Source organism: Ipomoea triloba, chromosome 11 (genome assembly GCF_003576645.1).
Source record: "Ipomoea triloba cultivar NCNSP0323 chromosome 11, ASM357664v1".
Lineage (NCBI taxonomy): Eukaryota > Viridiplantae > Streptophyta > Magnoliopsida > Solanales > Convolvulaceae > Ipomoea > Ipomoea triloba.
Genome location: NC_044926.1, coordinates 12,693,235 through 12,708,806, shown reverse-complemented (window position 1 = coordinate 12,708,806; position 15,572 = coordinate 12,693,235). Strand labels below are relative to the sequence as shown.

Below are 15,572 nucleotides of genomic sequence, written 5' to 3'. Positions count from 1 at the left end.
AAAAAAAAAAAAAAAAAAAAAAAAAAAAAAAAAAAGAAGAAGAAAACAAATTGATCATCCGGAACAAATTTTTCATATAGAGGCCCTTTTTCTTTAATTTTGTCCCAGGGCATATAAAACCTTTGGACCGGTCCTGTCTGAACAAATAACAACGCATCAACCAGAGCCTTAAAGAGTTTTTCCTTGTCCTGGGGATAGGTCAAATGCAGAGAAAAAAATAGACTTCATTACTAAACAATAAGGAGAAATATGAGAAATAGCAGAAAAGAATAAAAAATATTCAATAGTAGAATTGTTCTTTGCTTTTGAGGGTATTTATATAGCAATTTTAATAGTCAAATAATAGCCTGTATTTTTTTCAAAATTATGAATTACCGATAGTATAAATTACGATACAGAGAAATATATGTACTGTATTATTACAATTAGTAACTTTAATCTAGAATTGTATTACGAATAGGAAAGTATGAAAGAATATATTGTATTAAAAATTGTATTACCATATTTTAATGTACAATTGTAGTACGAATAGGAATTACATTACCATATTTTACAATATTACGCAGACCTTAATAGTATAGGAGTGTTTTGCATGAGTAGTTAAAATTGATGTTTTATTTTTAAGGGATAAGGGTAAAATAAACCCTCAAACTATACCTCATTGTGCAATTGGGTCCCTCAACAACAAAAAGCTCCAATTAGGCCCTTAAACTTGTTATTTTAAGGCAAATAAACCCTTGGACTGATTTACGACCTGTGATAGCAGGTTAAATATACTTTCGGCGAACCTCCGACCATATTTCGGCGACAAAATCAACAATCGGCGCCAATCGCGTCACCGGCGCAGGTTGCGTTTGGCCAGAGGAAGCTTGTTGCCTCTTCGGGCTGTGGAGATGGCGACCGATCTAGGAGACGGTGACCAAATCGATCGCCATCTCCATGGCTGGAGGAGGCAACCAGCCTCCTCCGACCGGACGCGACCGACACCAGTTGTTAGATTTTGTAACTGGAATCTTGTCGGAGGTTCGAAATATATTTGACCTGCTATCACAGGTCATAAATAAGTCCAAGGGTTTATTTGCCCTAAAATAACAAGTTTGAGGGCCTAATTGGAACTTTTTGTAGTTGATTTTATGTGTAAAAATTGCTTCATGGAATGAGTGAATGTTCTATCTAGGGTTATTTAAACTTCTTTGCGGTTACATGTACATTAAATAGGTCTGGATGATGCTTTATGTCATTGATATGTTTACATAGATAAAAGGTGAGTTGAATCTACTAATCTAGTCCTGACTTAATTTGTTAACATATTTTTGTGTACATATTTTTAATTATGCATTTCTTATGTTGTGTTTCTAACAGATGAAGATACAATTACAAACAAAGCTACAAGTTCACAAGTCTAAAGAAAGATGAGTTCTTAATCATTGTAGTTTATTTGAATAAACTGTATAAGAAAAAATAGCAAAGAATAGTATGAGTATAGGATAAATACCTTTGTTGTTGGTTCTTGCTTTTCGTTTACTGCCTATAACACATGACTCTGTTAATTTTCTTCACGTAATTATCTGTTTCTGATTAGAAGCTTTTTTTTATTATTATTTTTATTTTTTTTGTAAAATGATACAACTTGTGTAGAAGAACTTGATTGAGTGTATGCTTTATAGAGTGTGTTTCAGTAAAATGATTAAAATTTTGGAATTGAAACTCTTGAGAAGTGTAATTTTCATTCAATGTTCAGAAGGCAAAGAGTTTTATGATCTGAGTATGTAATGATTGCCAGAATTTATGATGATGAGCAAAAATTGACTTTATTGTTGAAATTAAATCTGTATATGTGTACTGTTTTAGTTTAAAAATGATATAAGAAATTGATTAATAGTTGCTTTACTATAAGTTCACCAGGAAATGATTGCAGACATTGTTAATTTTTGATACTTTAGTGTTAGTTGATTTTTAAATGATGCCAAACATTGTTTATTAACTGATTTACTGTTAGTTGATTAAAACTGATTAATCATAGCTTTACTATTATTTGAATTTTTTTTTTTAGTTTTAAGTAATATTAAATTTACAAAATGCATTGTATAGAAGTTAATCAATTTATTTGGAAGGAATTTGAGTTAAATGTTTTAGTAAATTGGTATATTTTCTTTTGCCACAATATTGATTTAGATGGAAATGATCAGTGAAACTGGAGAGCATTAGAAATACCCTCAATAAAGATTAAAAACTGGTTCATGGTTATATGGTAAGTTGCATCTTAACCTTAGCTTCTATTTTTTGTGAGTACCATTGAGTGTATATAGTTATATATATGATACTAGAGTCATTTCTATTTTTGGTCCTACTGTTATTGGGGCATTGCCAATTTTAGTCCACTTCATTAATTTTTGCCACAATGTGGCCAGTCTTATTTAGTCTTTGTCACTTTTAGTCCACCGTTAAAATTTTCGTCAAATAACCATCCAAAACAGGGGTATCTTTGGTCTTTTCATGCTTTGGTCATCTCTTTGACCCTTTGCAGTGGTTTTCCTTACACATTTTCATCTAATGAAGAGATCCGACGAAAGCCATGTGAGCCACATTACAAACCCATGGCTTTCGCCGGACCTCTTCATTGAATGAAAATGTGTAAGGAAAACTACTACAAAGGGTAGAGGAGGTGATCAAAGCATGAAAAGGTCAAAATACTCATGTTTTGGACGGTTATTTGATAAAAAATTTAACGGTGGACTAAAAGTGGGAAAGACTAAATAAGACTGGTCGCAATGTGGCAAAAATTAATGAAGTGGACTAAAATTGGCAATGCCCCAATAATAGTAGGACCAAAAATGGAAATGACTCATGATACTAGTATTATACCCGTGCGTTGCACGGATGAGAGTAATACTCTTATGTAATAACATTTATTTTAATTTGTTGTAATGCAATAAATGATAACAAAACATTATTAAAGTAATTTTTTTTATTTAAAAGGAGAAATCTACAAATTATTAAATATTTCATGGTACACCACATTCGTAGTATAATTACTACTCTCACCACCTTCATTGGGTATTAAAAATTTTAACCGTTTAGGGTTGCTAATCCTTGAAGCAGCAACATATAGTTGACCATGAATAAAGATAGGTTTCCTTTAACAGTAAGCCGAAATGCGTTAAAGTCTATCCTTGACTTTTGTTGATAGTCATTGTATATGACAGCATTAGAGAAAATTGCCTTCTTTGAAATTTAAATGGCAATCTTGTATCAGTTGGGGTAATTGACATCCTTGGTATCAAGACGACCTGGTCGGCATTGTGCCCCGTGACAATCTTTGCTTCTACAACATGATCAGATAACCTAGTAATGATAAGTCTTGTACCATTACAAAGACCCATTGAGTGATCTATATTTCTCAACAGCATTACAGGAGATCTAATCTTTAAAGTTAAAGAATGATTTGGTATGCTAGAAGCTTTCAACCCATTTAGGAATTCTGGAGTGTGCATATCATATAGTATACCATTTGTTGAATCCGACTTACAAACAATGTCGCAACTTAGGTAGGTCTTGCTCTTAGCAACATGCAAATCACTCATATATTCATTTACCGCATTGACCACATCAAGTGTTGGCGCTAGGATAGCACGATTTTCCATGTATTGTAGCTGGCAACCACCGTCCTTGAACATTGGAAATATACTATCAACTATTGTGGCTATGTGGTCACCAGAAGATGGCAACAACATTTCATCAGGAATTCCAACTTTTGCATAACCATCATTAGGTCTTCCTAATGTTCTATTTCCTATAGCAGCTAGCCATGATGCAAATTGTTCAATCTGTTGAATGCTAGCACCTGTTTCCCGAGTGTTAAGACGTAGATTCTTTGTTAATCGAAGAACCTTACATGATTCGCACAAATAGGAAGAGTTGATTGCAGCAGAAACAATATCTTGCATTGAACCTTTAGGCACGACTGACAATATTTGTCAGAAATCACCGCCTAATACCACAGTTTTCCCCCCGAATGTCTTGTGGACGCTAAGAGGGTCACAGAAGTGCATTAGATCATGCATAGTTCTATCCAGTGACTCAAAGCAGTGTTTGTGCATCATTGGTGCTTCATCCCATATGATTAGTTTGGCTTTGATCAGCAATTCCGCTAGGTGACTTCCTTGGGTAATGTTGTATGTGGAGTCCTCATTAACTGTAATTGGTATGGCGAACCTTGAGTGCGCTGTACGACCTCCTAGAAGTAGCAATGAGGCAATACCACTTAACGCAACATTTAGGACAATATCACCCTCGGACCGTATTTTTGCAGATAGTGTTTTCTAGACAAAAGTTTTTCCTATGCCTTCATATCCATATACAAAGAACAAACCACCGTTTTGTTGTTGTATATCACTTAGAATGGTATTGTATACGACAGTTTTCTCATCAGTTAATTGCATTTCCATCTTCTCACAATCTTGTCTTAAAGTCTGGCAGTCATAGTAGACCAATGACTTGCTTCATTTATTGCATCAATGTATTCTCTATCATCATCTAACAGCCATTTAGCATAGCATGCATCTCTAAAAGTTGGGTATATGACACCTTGAAATGACTTGATGTCTTCAAAACTGGTAGGACCGCGAACTACATTTAACAGACATCTCAAGTAATATACTTCACCACTTCTTGGAGGTACGAAAAATATTCGTCCAATGGAAAACCCCCTCTTCCTAGGATGTCATTCTCTAATATCCTTCTTCCATACAAATTTGCTGGGCATGCCAATATAAGCCAACTCCTTAGCTGACTCATATTTCTTGTTAGCATCAAACTAGGCGGTGAACATGCTTTGATTTACAATCGGTCTATTAAGGACATTTTCTATGCTATCATCATCCGCAAACACAACTGTTTGACAGTCTGGCAAATGGAAGCTTAGCCTTTCAACTGTTGGGTGCCTGAGTTGTACGTCGAAGCTTAAGAGAGGCCAAGCTGCCTCGCACGCTAAAACATAACGGCAATCATAATACATGGTAATTTCATCTACAACCTCATTTGATTTATCGTCATTGGTGCTCTTGTAGAATTCTGCCGTCACCCTGTCATTCCCTTTGTTAACATATTTGAACAAATATTTGATTGATCTTGATTGGTTACACCATTCCACATTTATGTGTGCCCTATATTTGAGAAGAAGGTATATATTATGCAGTACAACATATCTATTATCCAACTGCACCCCATTTTTCTCCACCCTCCTACCATTGTCTCGACGTCAGTATATTGGATAACCCTCATCCTCCAATGTGGACACATCAGCAAATTTCTTAGGGAAGTGTTTAGAACACTTTTTGTTCACCATGCATGGAGATTTTGGCATTGTGTGTCCACAAGGTCCGTGCATCATAAATTCGTCCACAACTTTGTAATACTCATATTCTAGTTCCTTGTCAGGTATTTCAGCAGAGATGAACTTTTCCATGAGATTCTCTGTAAACCCTTGTGATAATCTTTCTATGAAGATTAGTATGTGAGCATGTGGTAATCCACGCTTCTGAAATTCTATAGTATAGACCACTGTATCAAAAACAAAGCAAAATTACAAACCTTAAAAGAAGCAGAATTATAAGTTCTTCTTTTCAACCTTTTAAGTTACATATGCTTAACAAATAAAAAGAGAAAAAATACCTGTTGTTACAAAGCCAAATAGCTTCCCAGTGCGTATCTCTTTGACTAAAGCATCTAATTTCATCTTGAAGACCCTAGATACAATTTCTGGTCTATCTTCTACTCTAAGGTTGCATTTGTCCATGTATCTCTGAATCTCAGGCCACTTAGGATTGCATGTGAATGTTATAAATAAGTTTGGATATCCCTTGTGACGACAAATGGCCATTGCATCCTGATAATTTTGTATTATATATCTAGCACCGCCAGTGAAACTCGAAGGTAAGATGATTCGTTTACCTTGCTTGCTTGTATCAACCTCTCCTCTAGTCAAAGCATCCGACATGCCCTTATAAGCTTCACACCTCAATGCCTTATGATTATTTATAATATATAGTAGCCTGCTTGATTCCATCATGGTGTATACATCAACCAAAAACGGTTGGAATAGTCTCTTAACATATAGCATTGTTGAAACTTCGTTAAACATTTCATGTATCCTATATGCAAAGAACTCTCGCTTTAGAAAAAAGGGTCGGAAAGGTTGCGTGCACATGCTGGTAATCATAATAGTGCTCACTCAAGGAACATACAAGTTTGTCGAGACTTAATGACTCAAGAGCAACACATACAAGTTTTTGTATCAAAACAATCGGACCAAATGAAACAAAACTACCGTGTTTGGTTAACTTCATCAGTAAAATGCATCCGGTTTCTTTTAAGGCAAGGACTTGCTTTTCATCGTCATGATGAATGCATCGACTCACTTAATCGAGGAAACTTCCTTGAGACCTTAAAGCTCCTTGCGAATAATAATGAAGATGTTGACAAAGTAGTGATGCAAAATGCACCTGAAAATCACCAAATGATTGCTCCTCCCGCTCAAAAAGATATAGCCAATGCATTTGCAAGTGAGATAACCCAAATAATAGTCAATGATATTGGTGAAGATTTATTTGAATAATAGTTGATGAGGCGAGAGATATATCAATTAAAGAGCAGATGGTTGTGTTTATTCGATATGTGGATTCAAGTGGGCATATTGTTGAGCGTATTCTTGGAATTATTCATGTTCCTGACATTACTTTTATGTCTCTTAAAGTAGCCATTGAAGATCTTCTAACAAGACATGGATTAAGCATTTCAAGAATACAACGCCAAGGCTATGATGGAGCAAGTAATATGCGAGGTGAGTTCAATGGTCTTAGAACTTTGATTATGAATGAGAGTCCAAGTGCTTTTTATGTTCATTGTTTTGCCCATCAACTACAACTAGCACTTGTGGGTGTTGCAAGGGATAATTATGTTGTTGGAGATTTTTTTGTCACTGTCTCGCAATTGTGCAACATTGTATGTGCTTCATGTAAGCACAGGGATAGCTTACAAGACAAATAATTAAAGATGTTGATTGATTCAATTTTTCCTGACACAATTGAAACGGGAACTGGTTTGAATCAAGAAACAATTTTACACCGTCCTGGTAATACACGTTGGGGGTCTCATTATAGTGCACTTGTGAGCATTGTGAAATTGTTTTCTCCAGTCATTGATGTTCTTGATGAAGTACAACATGATCCAAAACAGGAATCAAAACACAGGCATGAAGCATTTAGAGTGTTGGAGAATATCCTATGTTTTGATTTTGTGTTATTGTTATACTTACTAAAGGATGTTTTAGGAATTACAAATGACTTGTCACAAGCATTACAGAAGAAAGATCAAACATTGTGAATGCCATGAGATTACAAATAATGCGAGATGATAGGTGGGAAGCTCTTTTACAAGAAGTTTCATTATTTTGCAACAACCATGCAATTTATATCCCTAATTTGGATGAAGTTTATGTAGTCCGAGGAAGACCACGTCGTAAAGCTGAAAAAAAGACTTATCTTCATATGTACCATGTTGAAAGGTTTTATGCGGTATTAGATCTACAACTTTAAGAGCTAAACAACCGTTTCAATGAGAAGAATACTGAGTTGCTCTTGTGCGTGGCATGTTTTGATCCAAGGAATTCTTTTGCTAAGTTTGATAAGGATAAATTAGTTCGATTGGCACAGTTCTACCCACATGAGTTTTCTGATATTGAACTTGAATTACTAGATAACCAACTGTAGACTTATTTTGTTGATGTAACTTCTGATCCTGCTTTATCTGCTTTGAATGGTATTGATGAATTAGCTCAAAAAATGGTGGAAACAGGAAGGCATTTGGACTACAGGATGGTGTATTTGCTTCTAAAGTTGTCATTGATCCTACCGGTTGCAACTGCTAGTGTGGAAAGAGCATTTTCTACTATGAAGTTAATCAAGACACCTTTACGCAATCGGATGAGTGATGATTTATTAAATGATTGCTTAGTGTCTTATGTTGAGAAAGCTATTTTTGATCAAGTTTCCAATGAAGCAGTTCTACACCGGTTTCAGAATATGAGAGAGCATAGAGGAGTATTATCCCGTAATTCATCATAAACCTTGTATTGTAATTTCTAATGTATTTTGTATTTGAACAATCTTATTCGTATTTGATATTTTGTATTTAAACAATTTTGAATTTATATTACCTTTGCTTCTTCACCCCCACTCAACTTATTTTCTGGATCTGCCACTGAACACTACCACAGGATCCTTGGAAGCAGATTTAAACAATGGCTCCAGTTTCATAACATGTTCATCCCAGAATGTGCAGATTAACCGATTACCCCTATTTTTTAACAAATACATTGCAAAGCTTTTTAAAATGAAATGGACATAAAAAAAATTAAAAAAAAAAGGACATGAGTTAGTATTTTCTTTACTTACTGAGCATCTTCTAAAACAAAGTCTATAAGCCTAGTATTTTGTCCACCAATTGTTTTTTCTTGAGGCGCATGTATTTCAACGACACGACCAATTAAATCTAATAAAAATTTTATAAAGTAAAAAAATCAGTAAACACAAACAAACATTTACACAAACATGGTTGAATGGTCTAAGTTTGTTCATGTGGAAACTATACAATAGACGATTACATGAAACCTAATTTACATTACAGTATAGAATAGAAAGTATAGAAAAGAATGCTTACCAATCAACTCTTTGTCATTTAATGTTGGATTACCTTTCAAACTGTGGAATGGTCTTGGTCTGTACATGTGGCAAGGAAAATTATATGACCTATATTATTTCATAAGTGTCTCATGATTGAATTGCAACATGAACTCGTGCAAGCTAGTTTTGTATGTATGCCAGTTTGAAACCACATAGAAGTTCTTCACACAATACACATTTCCTTTTACAAAGCTTTGAAAGAATTTTGGTACAACATCTTTTGGTATATGTGCATGAATTACAGTGCCATGTACATATTGAGTGTTACCATCTGAACTGTAAATTTGTGAATGATAAAAAAAAAAAAAAACTAAATGCCTAAGTTTTTGCAGAAATCTAGATGAGAAAACTTACCTGTTCGTCGTGCAAGACCAACTCTTTGCTCTTTATTTCAGAGTAGCCTTTCCTTTCCATAACCAAGTATGCACGAATGACTCTAACCTTGATAGCACTCATCTTCTTGAAGGTCGTTAAATCATTTGCCAAACAATACATTCCCATGGTTTTGAAGCAAGAATGCAAATGGAAGATCAGTTTCAATTTGGGTCTGAAATAGGTTTTAGGTAGATACTTAATCTGTAATATATAACGTCTGTGTAATATAACTCTCAAACTGAAAGACTTCTACTTGTATATTAATTCTCTTTTTGCCTTCCCGGTGAATGTATATAATGTTGTCCTTGATTGTCGAATCGTTTGCGATGATTCGATTACCTATGAAAAGAGAATGATTTCGTTTACAAATGTGTGCCATAAATATCTAGTTTGAATTAATTGCGTTGCCTTTCACAGTTCTTAAGCTGATTATATTCAAGGTAATTTCCTTACTAATGTTTAATCACCAAAACTGCGTCGTTTTGCACTGGGCGGGAATAGTGGCCAAGGATGCATTAAATGCTTCCTTCTTGCTTTTTTTATTATAGAAGATGTATGTGCTCTTATGTGCCATTACATGTACAAAAATGAAGGTTTTTATTTAAGGACATAACAGAATTTACATTAATGAAAATTGTAAATGTAATATAAACTGCTATTATTAGTTACACATTCACTATTCTATTTAGCACAATCCCTAAAAAAAACTAATAGCTGCATGCTCTTCACTCTGCAACTATGACTCTGGTTTATTAAGCACCTACATTCAAAATATAGTACAAAATAACAAAAAATAATAAAAATTAAGGTAGGAATATATAACCACCTGCATTGTAATAATTATGTTAGAGAAATTCAAATAACCATATATGAATTTAAAAAAATGAGAGTTCAACTCTCATAATAATGCAGTAATATTGCATGTTGTCTAATATCAATCAATGCACTCTTAAAGTGCATAAAACTCACAGAAACCAAAAATTGTCCCAAGATATTTTACAACCGCAAAATGTTGACAGGCATGAGACTTAGATTTGTTCCTACTTGATTAAGCACCTGCATTCAAAATACAGTACAAAATAACAAAAAATAATAAAAATTAAGTTAGGAATATATAACCACCTGCATTGTAATAGTTATGTTAGAGAAATTCAAATAACCACATATGAATTTAAAAAAAATGAGAGTTTAACTCTCATAATAATGCAGTAATATTGCATGTTGTCTAATATCAATCAATGCACTCTTAAAGTGCATAAAACTTACAAAAACCAAAAATTGTCCCAAGACATTTTACAACCACAAAATGTTGACAGGCATGTGACTTAGATTTGTTCCTACTTGATTAAAACTGACTTAGACTTCTTCAAATTTTGACTTGATGAAAATTGGTCTAGTAAGCATCTCTTAATAGCTCATGTGTCCACTTCATCAGGTTTTTCTACACCTTTGAGCTTTAGATTTTGTTGCATTGCAGGACTTATAGCCTCATCACTAGATTCACTCTCCTGTAAAGAAAAAAAATAGAACTGCAAGTAAAAATCTCATTAAGTTAAAGTTAGAGTAATTTACATCAGACTCTAGGTCTTCTTCTTCATCATCAATCATCTTAGATAACTCATCATGATCATCTATCATGGATGGATAGTGCTGAGTTTCCAATTCATCATCATGCATAACACTTAGGACTGGATAGTGATAAACACCAAGAATAGTCCAAATTAAGGGTCAAAAGTATGATAGAATAGTAAGTTTTGCCACCCGTTTATAGCAATTTCATGCATTTAAACTCAGATGTAATCAAAAACCTCTAACACAACTTTAGAAGAAGTTTTGAAGTTATTTCTGCAGATTGAAAAGGGATTCAAGGCCAAAATAGAGCAAGAAGCAAAGAAGCGACCAAGCAGGGACCGTCCACGTAGCCAACACGCGTGTGGGTGGCGTGGAACGTTTCCAGTAGCCATCCACGCCCCCATCCACGCGTGGTGCTGGCGTGATCCGGCCACAGGGGCCATTTCGGGATTTTTGGCTTCGTGTTGCATATTTAAACCCCTTTTTCGGAAAGTGAAGAAAACCTAACAGCTAGAAAATAGTTTTAGGTCTGAAGTTCTCTTTGTTTTCTCCCCTCTTGGGGGAAAACCTCCTTTTCCCTATAATAGATTCAAGAAACAATGGTAGAAGGGTAGAAGGTTAAAGGCAAAAATGTAATAGAACCCATTCTCCATGGATGGTAACTCTTCTTTTCACTATCTATTTTGATTTCGTTTTTGCTTTCTTTGAATCTTCTATTGCTTTTTCTTGTTTCCTTATTTTAATGTTTGCTTAGATTAGATAGGGGATTGGTGGCCCCAAAACTAGCTATGTGGTTGAACTATTGAAGAAACTGCTTTAAAATTGTTAGCTTTATGTTCTTGGATTTGAATACTTGTGTGGATGATGTTTGATATGCTTTGTGCCTAAGTGTGGCCACATTAGGTAGCAAACCCCTGTGAAAGTGAGTGTGTGCGTGATAGCGGCCTCTCACGAGTCCAACTCATCTACATCCCCGCCCTTAGTCCGAAAGGAAGAGGTCCGGGAGGAGTGGTAGACAAGGTGCTCGATGAAATGCCCCAACCGAATGAGGATGTGGGAGTCCAAATGTGACGCCACTTGGTGAAGTGCCATGAACTCCCTAGTTAAATCCAAATCATTTGCTTGCAAAACCACTAGATAGTAGACCACATAGGCTAGCCACGAGCACCAATCTCCATTTTGCCTTATTCTCAAACCCACTTTTTAAAACCTTAAAACCCTTGTACAAATGCCTTTGAGTTTAGTCATTCGCGTAACTCTTTCCCTTCAACCTCCTAAATGCCAACATTAACTTGATTCCAAACCTGCCTTCCTTGAGAGACACGACACTCGGGGAGTCTTGACTCTTTGTTTTACCACTTCCATACCTGACAATTACCTCACCACTAACGAACAACCCTCATATAGCCTTTGTTGGGTTCCTAATATGATCATTCTTGAGATTGACTTTAAAGACCATTGATTTGTTCCGAAGCTGATCAAACGCATATGGAACTATCATCTATAACTAAATTATAATAGATTGTAATGATTTTTAATGGAAAAAATACCATGGCATATTTGTTTTTCAAGTCATAAGTAGTAATGCCTAAAAGTTCTAAACAATCTTTGTCCCACAGTAAGAAAGGAGCATCACTTGTCTTATCTAGAACCCTAACAACAACTCTATATCTCAAATTCCCCTCATGCCAATTAATCTTGCAAGTTTCACACAGTAGGTAACCATCTTTAAAGATAAGTGCTTTAAAACATCCTTTTGTTTTGCAAGAGTTATAAAACCAACGCTTTCCAATCTCAATTGAAACAATTGTCCCTAGGACAAAAAAATAACCTTCCTGCAAAGTTGTAAAATTGCAGTATGAAGTTAGATGTAACAAAGAGTTTTATTAATACTTATTATTAAATAGATTAATACCTCAGCTTTGTCATACAGATCTTTGATTGTGCTTACAACCATGGGACTTTGGGAATTATTGGCACTGTGACCATAGGATACAACTAAAATACTTCTCATGGGTGTACAATTAGCCTTCAAACTGTTGAATTCATATTTTAGAAGTACTTAAAAAACAGTAAAGAAATAGGAAAACTATAATCTATTTTTTACTTTAAGATTTTACCTGTTCTTGAACTCTGTAAATTCCCGGTAGTCCAAATTGTTGTAAACCCTCACCTACAAATAAAAACATAGATATGACTCAGTTCATATGAAACAGTAAAACTAATTTCTATGTTAATTGATTCATGATGGCAGTGTTGTGGACTTACTGTCAACTATCTTAGCACGACAGAGTTGGAGCAAAACTATCAAAGGGCCATCCACATGGTTATTAAAAAAAAATGCATAACAGCATGTACGCGTTGATCCCATAAGGTACATTTTATACGATTTTCCCTAAGTAAATAGATACAGTGGATTAAAACAATTTAAAACAGTATAATTAAAAAAATGATCTATATTGTCTGCTCATTTTATAAACTTACTTGGAGTCTTCAATCAAAAAATCCACCAATTGTGTGAGGAAACCATTAAAAACCTTATCCTTAGGAGAATAAAATTTCACTACTCTACCAATTACATCTAGAATGACATAGATTTTTATAAGTATCATGTATATGGAAATATAAAAATAAAAAATTAACAAAGCTTACCAATCAACTCCTTGTCTTCAACTTTTCTAGAGATTAAGTCATCAAATGGCTTAATACGCAACATAAGTTTGGGAAAACCATTTCTCCTATGTTTCCCAATGGTTGTGTAATGATTAAACTTGAGTACGAATTTATGATGTGTAGTTTTATATTGATAGTAGTTTGAAATCACCAGGAAGTTTTTTATATCATAGACCTTACCTTCTTTTAAGAAATTAGAAAACTAGTCAACATAGTCTTTGTGAATACTTGCATGGGCATAGGTGCTCCCTACAAAAAAAAAATAAATAAAACAGTAACATTTTAGTAAAAATTTTCAATTTAATTTGCTAACTATTTTGAGTTTAATTTGCAGGAACTATAGTAGTGTTTACCTCAATATCATGGAAAAGACATTCCTGACTCTTGATGGTAGATTTGTTCCTCCCTTCAAGTACAATATAGGTACGAATTAATCTCAAACGAATTGTTTTTTTTAGGATTGTGGGGATATATCTTTTCATAAAATATACAACATTCTAAATTTTTTCAAGTTATACAAACCAAAAATACTTACAGAACTAAGATACCTAGCAAAGGTTGGAGGAAGGTCTTTCAATTTATAAGAGCAACCACATCAGTGGTTATTTCATAGTTTTTTAGGGGATGAGAGCCACATGGAGGGGAGAGAAGATAAGAGAGAGAGGATTGGGGTGCTCATGCAAGAATGTGGTTATTTAGGTTTCCAAGAAAAAATAAATTGAATGATTGGTCACACTGACTTTATTTTTTAAAAAAATTATATTTGTTTTATTTATTTTCATGGTTGAAAAAAATCCCTACGCGCTCCTTGGGCGCTCAGGGAGCGCCTAGCGCCTGAGATGCCTAGGCGGGGATTAATCGGGGCCTAGGCGCCAGTGTATTTTTTTATTTTTTAAAATTTCTTTAAAGTATTTTTAAATTTTTAAAGACTAATAATTATAAATTATATAATACTTTAATAGTTAATACTAAAATATTAAATAATAACCAAAAAAATATCGAAAGTTTGTACATTTTAGGGTTATTTCGCTCAAAACGATGTTGTTTTGAGTGAAATAACCCACTAAAAAAAGAAGAACAATAGTTAATTGGCCAGCTAGCCGGCCTAGTCGGTGCCTAGGAGGTCTGGCGGTCAGCGCCTAAGCGGCCTAGGCGGTCGCCTAGTCGGCTAGCCGCCTAGACCACCATTTAAGGTGATACACTAGGCAGTCGACCGGCGCCTAGCACCTAGGTGGGGATTAATCGGCGCCTAGGCGGTATTTTTGCATCACTGTTTATTTTTTCCTTCCATCCCATTTTCTCTTTCCTAATCACACTTACAAACACTCCTCAAAAATCGCGAAATAACTCCACTACTAAGGATGCTCTAAAAGATTTGGTGGTCTGAAGAGTTCCCAAAAGATGCAACCATTAATTGCATCGGATAGTGAAACGCCATTTCTGAGTAATACGGCAGGCTTGTTGTTTGAATTTCGAAAGATATATGATATGATTTGGGTTTATATTTATATTTATGTAATATGTAATTTATATAATATGTAATTTAATATGGTTGAGTCTTTTGGGTTTGCCGTGTATATAATTAGAGTTGTAATTTGTAACAACTTCCAATAACTTAGGGAATCCCAATAGATGTTTAACAATGAATTCAGTATTTAATTGCAACTTAAAGACTTCTTCATTAACAAATATGATCATTAAAGAAAACATGTTACCCAAACGACGTTGTATTCATTGAGCGGGAAAATGAAGCAATCTGATTGGCTAAAATCTTATGGCTTTAATATATAGTACGATTCTTTGCACACATGTTGGTCCTAATTGGGTGGTGAAAAGTCTATAGGGGGTGGACTTTTCTAACAATTTAAAACTTTATAACACTTCAATAATAATAATTTCAAGTGAATAAATTCAACTTGAAATGCACATCGGAAATTATCGAACGGTAAAGTGTTATAAATAAAACCACGTAAATAAGAAGAGATATATCACATGCAACACATTGGAATATCTTAAAATAACTCAAATGATAAATGTGCAAAGTTTGGATTACATGCGAACGTGTAAATGCACAAACCCAGATGAAAAATATAACATAGTATGAAATGAGTTAGTTGGTCAAATATGCAAAGTAAATAAAGTGTTGTAAAGTAAATAGAGAGAGAGAGAGAGAGAGAGATTTATAGTGGTTTAGAGGCGGTGTAATCCTCC

At 34.5% G+C, this 15,572-nt stretch overlaps 2 protein-coding genes across 2 annotated transcripts in view; one reads left to right on the top strand and one right to left on the bottom strand.

Moving 5' to 3' along the window:
* Window positions 1–3,947, bottom strand: part of LOC115995931 — a 7,032-nt gene extending 3,085 nt beyond the window's left edge. The window contains exon 1 of the mRNA XM_031235079.1: window positions 3,291–3,947. Coding sequence (XP_031090939.1) covers window positions 3,291–3,947 — 657 coding nt within the window. The remainder of the gene's footprint in view (window positions 1–3,290) is intronic.
* Window positions 3,948–6,262: 2,315 nt separating this feature from the next.
* LOC115995930 lies at window positions 6,263–8,123 on the top strand. The gene is made up of 4 exons (XM_031235078.1): window positions 6,263–6,563; window positions 6,620–6,841; window positions 6,929–7,002; window positions 7,770–8,123. The coding sequence occupies exons 1-4, from the start codon at window positions 6,263–6,265 to the stop codon at window positions 8,121–8,123; spliced, it is 951 nt and encodes a 316-aa protein (XP_031090938.1).
* Window positions 8,124–15,572: the final 7,449 nt, after the last annotated feature.

Coding starts and splice junctions, on each gene's coding strand:
- LOC115995930 (XM_031235078.1), top strand. CDS start 6,263: ATGACTCAAGAGCAACACATACAAGTTTTTGTATCAAAACAATCGGAC. Junction 6,564..6,619: donor TATAGCCAATGCATTTGCAA/GTGAGATAACCC, acceptor TTTGAATAATAG/TTGATGAGGCGAGAGATATA. Junction 6,842..6,928: donor TGGAGCAAGTAATATGCGAG/GTGAGTTCAATG, acceptor AACTACAACTAG/CACTTGTGGGTGTTGCAAGG.